Consider the following 17043-nt stretch of genomic DNA (forward strand, 5'->3'; position numbering starts at 1 on the left):
TAGTCAACCCCAAATTTTAATTATGAGAAAATTACACCAATGTCCCCAAATTATGGGGTGTCCCACATTGCCCCCCAAAAAAATTAACCACATTGGCCCTGTATTATTGATTTGTTGCAATGTGGGTCTTATAGACACCTCTGTCTAAGATTTCCGTAAAAAATTAGCACATGTGCATGTGACTTCTGTCTGAGGGGTATCTTCGTCATTCAAACATTTCAGTATATTATTTTTTTTAAAACAAAAGGAAGAAAACCCAAAGAACAGTAGAACACCCATCTCTTTGCCTTCTTCCCCCTCTCCTCCATTTTCCTTCTTTTCTGCATTAATATTCATAATGTTAATAAATATACAAAATAAAATTCAAAATCAAAACTAAAACCAGATACCAAAATTTCAACACAAAAGGGGAGAAGCACAAAAAAATACAGTGAACTATGCATGAAGTTTCAGCACAAGAGGGCAGAAGCAAAGACTAAGAGCAAAGGAACAAGAGTTACAAAATTTACAAAACCCAAAAGCCAGATAGTAAAGGAACAAAACCCAAAATCCAAAGGAACAAGAGTTGCAAAGGTCAAAGAATTTCCCCATCTATAAATATATCTTTATACGAGAGGGGTCCATGTTTAATTTAATTTACTTTTGTAACAAAAACAAAATTGAAGTCTCTAGGAACACCTAAGCTGATAAGAATAGGATAGTTTTGTTCCCATATTTGGGCCTGAGGTATTGTGTGTTGCAAGCTTACCAGTTCATCCGCAAGTGTATTGGCTTCTCAAAAAATGTGTTCCCACATGCTCCATGGTCCAAATGAAGTTTAGTTTTCCCCTGTAACATTGCCAATAACAGGTCTTGAATCACCTTCGATTTGCTAGAACTATATCTTCTCATTGCAAGTAACTCATCGCCAAAAATATTAGCAAAGAAAGAAACTCATCACTAAAAATCATCAGTCCATCTAAAATCATCATCACTTTCATCAGACTTCACAGGATTATGAACTTCAGCACCATAAGCTTCCTGATCCTGAACTTCAGCAACAACAGCTTCCTGATCTTGAACTTCATCGAACTCAGGTGGTGCCACTCCCTCCTGTGAGCAATAAGAAGCAAAAATAGTTATTTATTTATTTTAATTTAGAAAAAGCTATAACAAGTAATAGAAGGTTATACTAAACATAAATTATTAGACGTGATGTTACTAATAAGAACACACATTGCAAAACTATCAGTTAAATAACTAACAAAAGACTGCCAAAGTGCCCAAGTATTATTTTTCAGTTATCATACAACCTTGTACCTCCACTCCCCAAGGGCAAGAGAGCCATGACATGGAAAATACATAGTCAATGAGTCATCTTAGTATCTTACAAATTGTCAGTAAGAACCGCTATTTGCCCCAACACTTTCTCCCAACTATTCTTTCCCAATTTCAATGGCATTCATACATTGTACTCTCCAAAGAAAAAAAAAAAAAAACTTGTTGAATCAATTGATGTCACGAAACTACGTAAGTTGGAAACAAAAGTTGGGAAAAAATAGTTGGAGCAATAAGCATTTTCCTTTTCAGTATTATACATCCAACAGGTTGTTCTTGAAGACCTTTTTTTTTTTGTTTTTCTTTTTCTTTCAAATAGATCTCTATCATGTAATGTAACAGGTATTAGCTCCTAACCATCAACAATTCCCATATGCAGATTTCTTACGTCTGACATACTACCTACCTCACACTTGTGAATAAAAATTAGAAGAAATGAGGTTTGTCTAGTAACATGAGTAACTATTACTCTCCGTGAAGGTCGGAATATAGACACTCAAGCACTTTTCCTCAAAACTATAGCAGCAGTACATTAGCATTTCAGCATGAGAGAAACAGAGAAAAGATAGAAAATTCATACATCAGTATCATGAGTCAGCTCCACCTCCTCCTTTCCTGTCATGTCAATTGACTCATCGGCATTAGGCTCCTGTTTATCCACTTTTTGCAGCCTCTCAATCAACGAAACTAATTGGGAATTATCTGCAGGAGAAAATTATTTTATTGTGCCATAATTTTGCTAATTCACAAAGACAAATATCACTAAAGCATCTAATTGAAACTATGGTTCTATATTTTATTGCCATGATTTCCCCAATAAAAGTCATAGAGTAATGCTATTTGTATCATCTTAACTGACCGCCAAAGGTACCATCTCTCTAATCCAAGTGAGACCTATATAAGTGGTTCCCACCTCTATTAGAGAGATACGATGTAGTCATTTGAGATAGTACAATTAGTTTTACTCAAATCCATATATAGACTATGTAGCATATATTTGCATCTTTGGGTTTTTTGTGTGTGACCAATGAAATAAGAAAAAACAAAGAAAAAGAAAGAAAAATATAAATGCACTAGATATCTAATTTATCCTCCTCAGACAATGCTGATTTTCTGCATCTTATATATTCAACTTGAAAGTGCTTTTGAAAAATCTATGAATGAATAACATTCTATAATGTAAGACAAATATGTGGAATCAGCATATTCTGACCATATTATCAGCTGTACAAAGGAAGTGGTGGGGAAAAAAGGGAGAGATTAAAACAGTCAATAAATAACAAATTGAGGACTTAACCTTTGGAACGACTGATCAAAGCTTCAGAGATACGTAATGGATGTTGACGTTCTTCCTTCTTGAATTTCAACTTGAGTTGACGACGTGTTCGACCAGGAAAAAATTGTTCAATCATAGAAAAATCTGATCCGAACTGCCTAACAGCCTAAATTACATGAAAAGGCAGATTTAATTTGAGATATTATATGGTTAGTTCCCACTTTTATTTAGAAAAGAATACCATCCAAAACCTTCTTATAGTTACATTACCCCATAGAAATTTTCTGTGTCTTGTTTTGACCATCTTGCAACGGGTGCTTTGTCCATGTAAGACTGGTAATTGAGGAAAGAGGAACTTGCATCAACCCTATAACTTGCTTGATTTTCATCAGAGCTTCTGTCCTGCTCTGAAGCAAAGGTCTCATCTTCATTGTGAGAAGCTTCCTTGTGAACATCGTTGTTAGCACTGCACAGAAAAAAATAGTGATAAGAAATGTGGATCAATGGACTACATATGACTTCAAGAATGATAGTGAAAACAATCTCTTGTGTGTGTGTGATCAAGAGATAAGTCACAACAGCAATAGCAGCAATTTATCAAAAACAGGTTTTTCTCAAAGTCAAAGTTCTAATTTCATCAGATGCCATATAACAAGTATTGACCAAGCCAAAGGTGGCCTATACTTACCAGGCTCCCACCCTCCTGTTCTCAAAAGGCAACTTAATTATATTCAAGGATATACATCATGTGACACAGTTGTAGCCTCACGTGGCCTCAAGGTTGTGCAAACTTAGACAACTATAGTATCTCAAAGTTTTTGCATGAACCAGTAGCACACAACTTAAGCAAATATGATCAAAATAAAGACCTTGCCAATAGAGATTTCTCTATAAGAATTCTAGTACCTTTGATCGGGCAGTGGAGTTCTTGATTTTGTTGCCTCTTTAATCTAAATGAGTGGACAGATAGGAACAGGCAAAGAAGCAGAAAATATTAAATAGATATAGCTATAAAAATGTTATGACGTGAAACATCATATACTCATTTGAAAATTTGACTAGGAAAACTAGAAAAGCATATGAAATTCTAGAGAATTAGATGTACCGCTAACTGCTCCCTATACTCTGCTAGACGAATAAGATCCTTGATAGGCAATTTTTGAGGGTCAATTTCTTCCTCCGGAGTTTCAAGTAAAGACTTATCCACTACAAAAGATAAAGGAGATCAAAAGCATGGACATATAAATTCCATGTCACAATCTTAGACACCCAGAAAGTACATTTACCTTGCCTTTTGTTTCTACGAGTTGAATGGGAGAACTTCTTGGGAGGTTCTTTGGTTGACTCATCAGGTGCTTTGTTGGCCCTTTTACGATTTCGGACTGGTTTTTCATTTTCAGATACAGGTTTCTTGGACTTTCTTGGGGCTCTTTTCCTCTGTGATGTATTATGCTCCCTATCTTCATCATCACTATACTCATCTTGATCGACATTAGAATCATTAGAAGGTTCAGAAGGGAAACCGTCATCATTAGCCTCAGGCATTGGCTCATCAACTTGTTGACGGGGTAACCGCTTCCTCAGCTTCCTGGATGATGTCCCACTTTCAGCCTCCTCACCAGCTGTGGAAGATTTGCACTTCTGAGGAAGACTTGATGCTTTAGAAGCTTTTCCCTTTCTACTCTTACGACCCTGTGCAATCCAATAAACAAAGAAAAGCAGGTGTCACAACACAATTAAACAAAAGATTTACTTTTAAGTCAAATAAGGAAAGCATGGCCAAAAATTATCGGTGAAAAGAATTACCACTTTTCCAGGTGTCCCAGGAACATCCTCTGAATGCACAGCATCCTCAAAAATGGCGCCATCTAAGTGGGTAGTTTCTGTACGGTTTTCAGCATTCACTTGGAAATCAGAAGTCGGATTCGGAGCAATAGAATCACCAAACCTTGGAGACGAGTGATCAAGAACATCTCCAGATGGGAAGGCAGGAAGTGAGCTCTCATTCATGTCACCAATTTCGGAAGAAACCAAATGCACATCTTGTGGAAGTGTAGTAGACTCAACTTCAGAGTGAGGGATGTGCAGATTCTCTTTTCCTTTTTTCACTTTGAGCTTGGGTTGAAATTTACCAGGTCGTCCTAAATCATCCCCAGACTTAAAAAGAAATGCTCGACAAACAATATAGAAGCAAGACCACAAAGACAAATGATGGTGTACATACCAGATGAAATGGTAGCCTCAGACACAACGTCTAGTATTTCAAAGTCAGAATAAGTTTGAGCTTCTGCAACATCACATACCATGAATGCTGAAGAATTAACTTCACAATGTGTAGAAGCACCAAAATTTCCCTCTGGGCAAGTTCCCACTTCTGAATTAGGAACAGAACCTAAAAACTTGTCACCAGGTTGGGTATCCATATCAACCTTATCATGGGACTTGCTGGAAGTATGCACTGCTGAAAGAATAAGAGCTCACCACAGTCAAGAGACAGTACTAATTTTTTTACGGTTTAGAAAAATTTTGCATTTTGAATAATTCACCTGTACCACTTGAATTTTGGGTAAGAAAATCGTCAAGACATTCCAACCCAGAGAATATGTCCGCATTCTGGAAGATAGCATAAGTTGTCAATATGAACCGAAAAACAATGAAACCAGGAAATAGGTATTAAATTTTCTTACCTCTACTGCTGCTTTTCCAAAGCCAGAATGCAAATCCCCACTTCCATCAGAAGCTGCAACCTCTGGTTGCAGAGCATCTGTTGCAGGTAAAGGCTTGATGCTTCTGTCACCATCAGAGAATCGTACACTTGGACATAAATTCCCATTGTTTTCTGATGGCTCTATGCTCCCAGGGGTCTCCGAGGTAGCTAAGGATGAACTAACTGCATCTGCTAGTTTACCATCTCCAACATCAACAGATTTAGCAGATGGAGCAGTATCTGAGACAGTGGTAGATAATGTGACGGTTGTTTCTGTTATGACATTTGGGAGAGCAGAAGCAACTGCTATAGATGCTACCTTGCTAGACTGGGGCTTTGCCTTGGGTCGAAATCTGCCACCAGCACGAACTGCAAAATCCTTGAAATCAGTCACCCATCTCTTGAGGCAAATACAGACAGAAAATATGACAAGTTTATTGAGTTCCAGATGCAAGACATACCAGGGGCACCAGCAGGCTCAAGAAGAATATCATCCAAAATGTCCATCTTGAGTTTAACTCCAACTGATTTCTAGGTATATTAGTAAGAGGCCTTGTCTTCAAAAAACGTAAGGGGAGGAAGCTAACAAAAATAACATGAGTTCAATGGATCCAAAACAATTAAAGCAAGTTAGTTTTGTTTGCAGTACAAATTTTATTAAATTTTAAGGAGGGAAAAAAAGAAACACAAATTGCTTTAATTTTCAAACTATGCTATCGCATTATATTCTTACGAGAATTATTTCAGAATTCCTTCTCTTTCTGGGTCCCAGGTGGTCCTTAGGAAAATCAGAACCCAGAGATTAACAAAAGTTATCTTCTATAATAGTAAAATTATATGTGCAAGAATTATAATAATTTTCTGGCTTCCAAATTTGACCGAAACACCGTTAATAATTTGATTTGAACTTTAACGACAATCAAATAATTTTCCTAGAAAAAGCTGTAAATGCCTTCAATTCAACAAATGCCAATGCACCTAAGTAGAAATCGAATTTCTACAGTAAAAAATTTCTGCCCAAATTTCAGCACCTAAGTTAAATGCATCCTCTAGACCATTATAAGTGATCACCAAACGAATGCGCCCTAAATTGGAAGTTAGCAAATGCATCTTATTTTAAGTTGAAGCCTTGGCCCAATCTAAATTAAAAAATTAAAAATCACACCCCTGCACAGCTGCAGTACAGTGATGATGCCAAAATTAACCAAAAAAATAATCCCAAATATTTATTTATTGCTACTGTGCTACAAATAATAGTATACATATATTAAACCCTAATTCTACACCAAATAGCTGAACTCCATTGAACAAATAAGCAATGCGTCATAAACCCCAATGCTCACTGGTGTGAGGATAAGGCAGCCTTTTCCTAGGGTATGCTTAGTTTAGTAAGTGCAGAAACAGTTACTTCATAATCTCTCTAAAAGAAATAGATTGACACAGCAAAGTTCAAAGAACTAGAGAAACAGATTCCAATATAGCAAGGTTATCAAGCAGACCCAGCATATATGAAATCAGAGTGACATCTTTCAATCATACATAACTTTTTCAGTCCACCAAAATTTATGGGAAATACATTTGAAGTGGCCTCTTTGTCTTAATCTGGTGTTAAGCCAACCAGGGTCTCTACCTGAAGAGATATTTGGTACTCGGTTTTATTCACTACCTGCAACTCTGGAACCACTGTGTCTAACATAACCTGAGAAGAACATGTCAAAAAAATAACTTGTAAGCAAACATTCCCAAAGGTTTGCAAGGTATGAAAATCGGAATGTGCAACCCAAGTCAGCAAAATTTTTCTTATGTACTAAATGAGGACTGCAAACGGGTAAGGTGCTTTAATGAAAGAACATTACACGGTAAATAATGCAGTATACAAAATGCACAGCAAATAATGTTACACACATGAATCAAAGGATCATTATAAAGTTAAATAATAAAGAGAGAAAATACAGAGCACATAAGAATAGCAGGCTTAATTCACAGAGCATCTTGGTGCTCTCTATTGTCATCTTCAGATTTTCCAATGTCTCTTGGTGACATTCCTTATCATCCCATGAAAAATAAAACCGTGCCACTAATAGTTTTCTTATGAAGGTAATACAAACCAAATTAAACACCAAATATAAAATTGAAAAAAATCAAGCTCACGACACAAGTCACACCTAATTTTAAAACTAAATTAAACCCAAATTTAAACATGAATTAAAGCTTAGATTACAATCTTAATTGAACCCTAATTAAATCCTAAATTAGAAAAATAAAATAAAATCAGAAACTAAAAGAAGAGAAAGAGGAGTACCTGGGCTCAGTGGGTGAGTGAGGCTGTGAGGCTTGGAAGAAGAAGATGGTCCCAATATCAGCAGCTAGGGGAATAATCAAAGGAAAGCAAAGTGAGAAGAGCGAAGAGAGAAACGCAGAGAAGAGTGAGAGGGAAGGGAGAAGGTAGAAGGTTACGTTCGCAACTTCAGAAGTTGGGGTTAGTGGCGGGGAACCAGGGGTTTGGGTTTGGGCTGAGGGTTGGGCTTTCAGTGGGAGAAGATGGGCTGTGGTTTGGGCCTGTTCTGAAACTTTTTAAAATTTTTCATTTTTGAGTTAAGCAATAGTGGGGGGAAAGGTGAATCAAACACAAGAGCTCTTTTTCTCTCGCTTGGGGTCCCTTCTCGAATTTAAAGGAGGCTGGCAACCTTGCAGTAAATGTACAGTCATTTTCGAACGGCTTCATAGTTCTTCAAGGGTTGCACAAATTGAAGGCCTAGTGTTGTATATAAACCAATTTATTAGTTCCAAATCGGTGTGTTAATATTTTGTTTGTTCTTATATGGGCCTACTTTGAAACTTATTTATTTATAATAATTAATAAATAAGAAACTGGCATAAAATATGTCACCATAAATTGATATCAAGTTGTTGGAATAAAAGTTGGTGTCCCTAACATTACTTATGATTACAATACCTGCTCGGGCTAAAAATCCTCCTAAGGTCATGGGGTCTTCCTTCTTATAACTCTTTGCTACTTTGGTCTCCCAAACGGCCAAACCTTATAAAAGCAACCTAATTAATAACTCCTACTACAAGTGCACACACATTGCATACTTAAACCCTGTCAACCAAGGTTATCTGCCATTACTTTTAATGTCTCCTTGAAAACTAGTTTTGACTTTGACCATGAGAGATGGTTTATTAGGGGTTGAGATATCTTGTCTCCAATTCTCATGTCCGTGTCTTTTCTCTCAGATTTTGAGGGCCTCTTTTTAATTCTTGTTTTACTTTAAAAAAAAAAATATTTTTTTTTTCAAAATTTGAGAGAGACAACAGGGAAGGACACGAGAGATTGGAGACAGGAGATCTCCACCCGTTTATTAGACATCCTGCAAAAGTCTATGTACCACGAAAATGTTTCCATATCTTTGTATTTGGAAGAACACCATTGTCATTCTCGGCTGTTGTCATTTTTATCCACCACAATTACATTTTCAAACAATTAAGAAGATTAGTTCATGAAATATTTAAGCATATATATTATCTAATTAAAGAACCCATTTATTAGCTACATCAATTTCACAGTAACACCTAACTACAAGAGCACAAATGCATAAAATTTAAGAAGACTTCATTGGAAGAAGATAACCTTCTTCTCTTTATTCCTCATAAAGTGTGCATAAAGAACTTTGTATGTATATCAGATTATCAGAAACAGAGATATTTTAGACTTTCAACAACTTTATGTGAAGTTACCCTTTCTTTAATAAGATAGGTGACATTACATTACATTTTGCTACCTTTCTTTAATAAGATAGGTGACATAACATTACATTTTGTTACCTTTTGGAAATATTGTTATTTATTTTCCATGACAGGAGAGTAAAAATTAATAATTTTCATTTGTTATAGTGTTTAAAAATTTGGGAATGATAACCATTAGACAATTTTTATTTATATTCTCATATTTGATTTGTGTAGTAATAAATATTAAAATATGTTCCATTTTCCAATATCTTATCTATTATATATATAAAAGTTTCACATTCTTTCATTTTGAGGGTACTCATTCTCACGTAAAATTAAATAATTCATTTTCAGAGTGTATACCAAATATGGGAAGAAAATCTCATACGTATCTACAAGTTTTCATTCTCGCAACACAAACACTACCTTTAAATTGTAGGACTTATAAGTTATAACTCGGGTGATTGAGAGCAGTTATAGTGACAACCTTCACCGACAGTAGGGTATGTAAGCAAAAGCTATGGCACAAAATATCTTGGGAAAACTTGAGGTTTAAAATGGAAATTCCTTTCTTTTCTGCTCTGCTAAAAAAAAAAAAACAGAGGAAAAATAAAAATAAATGCTTAAAACATTGTCTAGAAAGTGGAATTGATTCATGATGTGCCAAATTGAATGAGTTGATTTTGGTATGCCTTGCAAGTTGCAAGTAGCCAATTAAGTGGGATGGGGGCCTTTGCTACGTACAACAATAAATCCAAATAAACCCTGCCTTTTCAGTCGCTTTTAAATTTGTGCCCACACAAACCCACCCATTCTTTTCTTCACAATGAAGGCACTGAGCTAAGCATGTTGCAATTTGAGTCTTTGAGAGAGACAACATGGAAAGCACACTAAATACATTGCACCAAACCAGGAAACACAGTATTAATTTTTATGTTGACCATATTGGCACTACAAGACTAGCATTCAAACCTTTTGTCTTGAAAAGTACTAGACTCACTATTTTGTATATCCTCTCTAATATAAATAAGATTTATATAAGTAAATTTATACAAATTGATATCACATTTATTAGAAAAACAATACACAAGACAATCAGTTCAGGTGTTACATATAGTTTTATTTTATGATCCTTTATTATGTATTAAAATTTTGTTACAAATGGTTGATGGCCACAAAGCTCCTAAGATAACCTTCGAGCTTCCTCTAAATGGGTTTATCAACATGAAAAACGTGTGTGCAAGATTACTGGTGTGGCGGCTAGACCTTTTGACACAGAAAAGAAAAAAGAGAAACTTGGGATGACCAAACCCAAACTAGATAGTTCAAAGTATTTTAGTTGCCATTGAAAATCTACTTGAAATAGTAAAACACAAGTTACACAAGTTGTCACCGGTCACTTCCATTACTAAGTATTAAGTAACCATGTTATTTGTTCAAATGAGAAGTATGACTTTTTAATTTGAGTTTTGTGTATATTACAATTCTAACAGTTAAATTATATCTTTGAAGCCTGAATCCAGGAACATATGTTGAGAACTCTTGAATTTATAACACAAGGCCCGAATTAGAAGTACAACAATACCAGGATAATCAGGGAATTTATTTGATCTGTACACATTTTTTTTGTTGAAAAGAAAAAAAAAATTAAGCTATTAAGATTAGCTCAATTGGTAAAAGTGGGTAGGATAATAGGTTAAGATTATGATTGATTCACAATACCATCTAATGGAACAAAAAAAAACATTTTCAAACTTGTGTTAATATATTAGTCTAGTGATATATTAGTTTTGAGATGTGAAATGGGACATCCTAATAGAAAACATATATCAACTATCTAATGGGGGCAGATTCATGACATTATATTTTTGACACAAATTTTGACACAAGTTTTTAATATTGCCCACTCCATATAGAATTTTAACGATTTAAATCGTCTATCTTTTAGGTTTCCATTAAAGTATCAACCTTGCAAAAAATTAGGTAAATCGAAAACCGTTTACCTACAAAGATTAAGTAGTCAACAAAATAAACACTTGAAATGTTGACCATTTAATCTTTATAGGTAAATGGTTTCCGATTTATCTAATTTTTTACAAAGATGATCTTTTAATGGAGACCTACAAAATAGACGATTTGAATCGTTAAACTCTTATATGGAGTAGGCTCTATTGAAAACTTGTATCAAAATTTGTATTAAAAATAGGATGCCATGGATCATCTCCCTATCTATTAGTCTAGTAAACTTTTTTTCTTTTACAATATTAAAGAAATCTTAAGCTCAAATCACCTCTTTTCAAACTAAAACAAAAATAAAATAAAATGATATATAAACTTTTTAAGGGTTATGTTCAAGTTCTTACCATATTAGCATGACTTTAGACTATAGTGGCGGAGCCAGGGTAGGGCAGGGTCGGCCCTGACTTTTGAAAGGCCCAGGGGCGAAATCTAAATTGGGCCCTTAATAAAATCTTTTGTAAAACAATTCACAATTGACAAGAAATCAGTTAAGAAATTTTCGGTTGAACGTTAAGAAAATAATTGAAAAAAAAAATTTATAGGAATATAAGAGAAAAATTAAAAGGGAAAAATACACACTCAAACATTAATTACCTTTTTGCCTTAATGAGACCTCTCTAATTTCTTTCATATTGAAAGAGCCTGTGGAGAACAAAAAAAAAAAAACCCAATTTTTCACAAGACTATATGGAGAGGTAGAGATCCGTCTTTGCCAATTCAAAGCAAATATGCTCTTTAAATCCAACTTTTAAAAAAAAAGGCATGTATTTTTGTTGAAAAAAAAAAAAAAAAGGTGTAAACCCAAGGGCAAAAAGGACTAGGGGTGGGCATTTAAACCGTGCACCGAAAAAATCAGCCGAACCGCACCGTTAAAAAATCGTGTTGACAAAAAAAAATCAATATTGGAACCAAACTGGACCGGACCGGTTCAATTTGGTTCCGGTTCCGGTTTCACACTTCACAAAATCGGATTGGACCGAACCGGACCGGATAATTAATATATATTAGTTTTTTATACATATTTAATATTTATACAATTTTTATACACATTTTTACATACATTTTAGATAATAAAATTAATATTAACCTAGCTATATTTTAGACCCTAAAATATATTTTATATACCCTAAACCCTATAACCCCAATTGAAAGTTGAAAACTTGAAACCCCATTTAAGTCACATAGTCAACTATAACCCTATACCCTAATAGAATTATAACCATATACCCTAAACTATATTAATTACTCTATACATATATAAGTAATAAGTGTATAACGTATATAACTATATAAGTATATAACCCTAATTGAAAGTTGAAAACTTGAAACCCCAATTAGACTCATAGTCAACTATAACCCTATACTCTAATACAATTATAACCATATACCCTAAACTATATTAATTACGTTATACATATATAAGTAATAAGTAATAAGTATATAACATATATAACTATATAAGTATATAACCCCAATTGAAAGTTGAAAACATAAAACCCCAATTAGACTCATAGTCAACTATACCCTAATACAATTATAACCAAATACCCTAAACTATATTAATTACTCTATACATATACAAGTAATAAGTATATAACATATATAACTATATAAGTATATAACCCTAATTGAAACCCCAATGAAACCCTAACTAGACTCATAGTCAACTATAACTCTATACCCTAATACAATTATAACCATATACCCTAAACTATATTAATTACTTTATACATATATAAGTATATAACCCCAATTGAAAGTTGAAAACTTGAAACCCCAATTAGACTCATAGTCAACTATACCCTAATACAATTATAACCATATACCATAAATTATATTAATTTCTCTTTACATATATAAGTAATAAGTATATAATCCCAATTGAAAATTGAAAACTTGAAACCCCAATTAAACAAATTACAATTGAAAATTGAAAACTTGAAATCCCAATTAAGCAAATTACAATTACAATTTACAATTAGTCAATTACACATAAACTGTTAAATTAAACACACAATGACACAAACAAATTACAATTACACACAAACACAAACACAAACAGTCAAACACGGTCAAACTCAAACAGACAAACACCCAACCCACCCAGCCACTCTCTCAGACTTCTCAGTTCTCACTTTCTCAGTCAAGTTGCGACGCTGCCGCGATCTCATCTTTCATGTCTCACCCAGTCACTCAGTTAGCTCTCGATATGCTCATTCATCGACCCAGACTTCAGTTCTCACTCTCTCAGACAGTCAGACTTCTCACTTTCTCACTTTCTCACCGACCCAGCCGGCTCTCGATCTCTCACTTTCTCAGTGCCTCTCGATCTCTCACTCTCTCAGTGCCTCTCAATCTAGCTCTCGATCTCTCACTCTCTCAGCGCCTCTCGATCTCGATTTTGGAGGAAGACGAAGAGAGGTTCGATCCATGAGCTATGGGTCTGTGAGAACCGCCATTTTCACTTAGTCGCAGACTATCATCTCTCGTCTCTCATATCTCAATCTATTACAGTATTATTGATTTCAGGTTAGGGGTTTGATTTGGGGATTTAGAGTTTGATTTAGGGTTAGGGATTTACTGACTTTGGGTTAAGGGTTAGGGGTTTACTAATTTTACAGTAAAGTCAAACGATTGTTGTTGTCAAATCCAATTTGGGTTTTGTTTTTCATTAGAAATTTTTCTCTGGGATGTATGTATTCAATCAAATGTTGTTCAGTGTCGAATTTTACAATGGTTTGTTTCTTCATTTCTTGGTTGATTTGGGGTTGTAAATTGTGAATCTGTTTGGTGGCTTGGTGCAGTGCAATTTTTGGTCCAACCCCAAACAATGCACCGGACCAAACTGGAACTGTTACAGTTCAGTTTGGTCCAGTTCTGGTGCAAAACGTACAGTTCTCAACACCGGACCGGACTGAATAACCTCCACCAGTCCAGTGCACGGTTTAGGGGGAGAACTGAATTGGACTGGACTGTGCCCACCCCTAAAAAGGACCCACTGCCATGCAGATGAGGATGTTGGCTTGTTTCTCTTGTGATTCACGTACGTGAGAAGCCAAAAAAAAAATGAAGCAAGTTGGCCAAACACAAATTAAGAAAATAAACAGAAATAAAAAGGTGGCTTTCAACTAATAATCAAGGAAAAATAGGTTGCAGAACCCAAATTTTATATCTTAAAAGGGCCTAGTTTTTTTTTTTTTTGTATAAAGGGGGGCCTAAGCCCAAATAAAGAAACTAAATAACTACAGCTCTGACACAATAAGTAGAATGGCCTAGTTGCAGCGAAGACATTATAAATAAACCCAATAGCTATTTTTTTAATATATATATTTTTTATATTATATATATTAATATATATAATATAAAAATTTGTAGGCCCCCCTTAAAGGTGGGCCCTAGGCGGTCACACTTAGTGCCCCCTTTCAGGGCCGGCACTGGGGTGGGGTCATTGGTGGCATGTGACCCCAATAAGTCTATTGTTTTGCCTACGTGTATTTAATTTTGAACCCATAATCTGTTTCAAATAAAAAAAATATAGACTCCTTATAAGTTGCAAATATGCAAATTACATTTGTGAATGTGGAAAAATGATAATAAATAAAAGATCTTACATTTTCATGGCATTTTTTGCAGTCAAAAAATTTCTATTGGATGATAATTAATAATATTTCCTTGTCATGGAATTCATTTGGCTGATGTTTAAGTTTAACATGTTTAGTTGTATTTATGTATTTTGTTTATGATTGACTTGTTGATATTGTTGAAAGGAAATCACATTTTTAACTTTGTTTAGCATGAACCATTATGATAAAATCCTGCCCCGCCGGCGCCACTGACTTCAATAATACATGTGATGTGACCACTTTCTATTGCAGCAACAGCGGCATGCCTCGTGCTTGAAATTTAAAGACCCAATCCCACACTTTTTGTTTTTTGAGCCAAGAACAAAAACCAAGTAATTAAGCTCCAAGAGAAAAACCACCAGTCATGATATGTTATTGATGGAGATAAACTTATATACTGTACAATGGTGGTATATTATTAGTGTCTCGTATTTATTCTTTGGGGTTTTTTTTTTTAATAAGTCTATTTGGACAAAAATAATTTTAAAAAAATTTAAATGCTGAAGCCTAATTTTCAGCCGACCCATTTTTAAAAAATCATATTATTATCATTTAACAGTAACTATTTAAATTATAAGAATACATTATTAATTGCTACTATCAACAATAACAATTATTGGAAAAATTATAGGGTATAACCGATATACCGCCACGTAGTATAACCAATCCAACGTGTGAGGGTATTATTGGATGATGTGTTTATATTAGTAGGGTATAGTATTAATAACATCCACTCATATTATAACAAATAGACTGGTTATACCACGTGTCAAGATAGCGGTTATACAGAATAATTTCTCAAATTATTGTTACTGTGGAACAGTAACTATTTAAATTGCAAAAATACACTATCAATTATTACTGTTGAACTGTGGCAATTTGCTTAGTTTTTTTTAAATAAAAAAAAAATAACGTGGACTTATTTGTACAAAGTGAACTTATTTGTCATTCAACTTTTTAGGTAAATTTTTTTGTACTAATGGCTCTAAAAATAGATTTTTTTATAATTAATTGTTATTTTTTTGATGCAGAGTGTCTCGTATTTATTAGTTACGTGCTGGTTATATGATGCATATATGTGAGACACTCTCGTTGTATACTCATATATAATTGATATAGAGAAATTTTTCTCATTCTTGATCATATTAATAGCATTAGTAATTAATTATGTTGAAAAGCCTCACACAACTATATCGTGCAACATCACATCTCACAAATAATTAATTGTCAAATAGGAAGAGTAAATTAAACTCATTATAAAAAAAAATTGAAGGGTAAACTATATTTTTTGTCATTTTTTTACCCAAAATCACATTTGGTATTCATGGTTTAAATTTTGCCAATTTTTCTGATTTGATCATTGTGTTAAATGTCATTTATAATCTTACGGAAATTTTAAAATTTAATCAATTAATTTCATAGAGCCCAGATTTTCGATGAAGATAAATTATCCGTTTATTTTTAAGAAATTTTGTTGGGGGGATTTAAAGACTATATTATGGGTTTTTTCAAAACAATAATTTCAATTTTCGTGTTTATTCCTAAAGAAGTTGAGGCTCACCAATTTTTTAGAGTTAAAACTTTAAGTTTGAGATGCTTTAAATTATTATTTAAAAATCAAATTTAATGTTATATATAAATATGATTTGTGGTCATTCTTGAATAAAACTCATGAGTTTAAATAAGTTATTAATTTCAATTTGAAAAAAATTTCATGTTGAGTGTAGACTTTTCTAGTATTTCAAGCAAAATAAAACACAAAGATTAAATTATCAAAATTTAAATCATGAGAACCAAATTGAATTTCGAATCAAAAGACATGGACTAAATATTTTACCCAAAAATAAAATGAAAACTTACTCATTTCATAACGTTGTTTGTTTTTTATTTCCAAAAAAAATTGCATACTAACAAGTGCATTATTGAAGGCCATGAACCTTATGAGATGAGATGAGTAAAGGGTAAAAATGTATATGTCAATGAAAAGTTGTAACCTTTGCAAGAGTTCGTCATTTAACTACAATTTACTCTTTGATTTTTATGAAATTTACTCTTCGATTTTTATGAAATATTATTAATTACTCTTCAATTTTTATTTTACTTTCGAGTTTTCTAGGCTTTCCTGGTTTGAAGGCTACCATGGGGAAAGAAAGGAGAGGCAGGCGAGTTGACTGGTAATGGTCTCGCCGCCACTAATCGCTAGACGGCGGCACACCGAAGAGAGAGAGAGAGAGTGATTGGTCGGGTGGGTGGGAGGGATGGGGTTTTGTAGTTTTTTTTTTTAATAAATTTTTTTATTTACATTAAGGGTATATTATGAATATTTGTAAAATAAATAAGAACGGTGGTCAATTCAGCATTTTTGAGTGATC

General features: G+C 33.9%; 1 protein-coding gene across 7 annotated transcripts; it reads right to left on the minus strand.

Annotated features, from left to right (window-relative positions):
• On the minus strand, nt 1–7738 carry LOC147277026 (Homeodomain-like superfamily protein). 7 transcript variants are annotated; one of them, XM_086255407.1, is made up of 15 exons: nt 7603–7738; nt 6931–6999; nt 5762–5824; nt 5281–5669; nt 5140–5206; nt 4818–5054; nt 4400–4734; nt 3880–4285; nt 3699–3799; nt 3500–3543; nt 2864–3059; nt 2615–2759; nt 1898–2019; nt 749–1092; nt 1–320 (listed from the first exon to the last, which is right to left on the minus strand). In XM_086255407.1, exons 3-14 carry the CDS (start codon nt 5805–5807, stop codon nt 940–942), a joined length of 2241 nt encoding a protein of 746 aa, XP_086111533.1. In that variant the 5' UTR covers nt 5808–5824; nt 6931–6999; nt 7603–7738; the 3' UTR covers nt 1–320; nt 749–939. The 7 variants fall into 7 exon arrangements, with proteins under 7 accessions (XP_086111533.1, XP_086111531.1, XP_086111535.1 ...); XM_086255405.1 differs by having other exon boundaries at nt 5762–5857; XM_086255409.1 differs by having other exon boundaries at nt 4818–5051; nt 5762–5882.
• Nucleotides 7739–17043: the final 9305 nt, after the last annotated feature.

The sequence above is a fragment of the Dryas octopetala genome, chromosome 8 (genome assembly GCF_963921425.1).
Source record: "Dryas octopetala chromosome 8, drDryOcto1.1, whole genome shotgun sequence".
NCBI lineage: Eukaryota > Viridiplantae > Streptophyta > Magnoliopsida > Rosales > Rosaceae > Dryas > Dryas octopetala.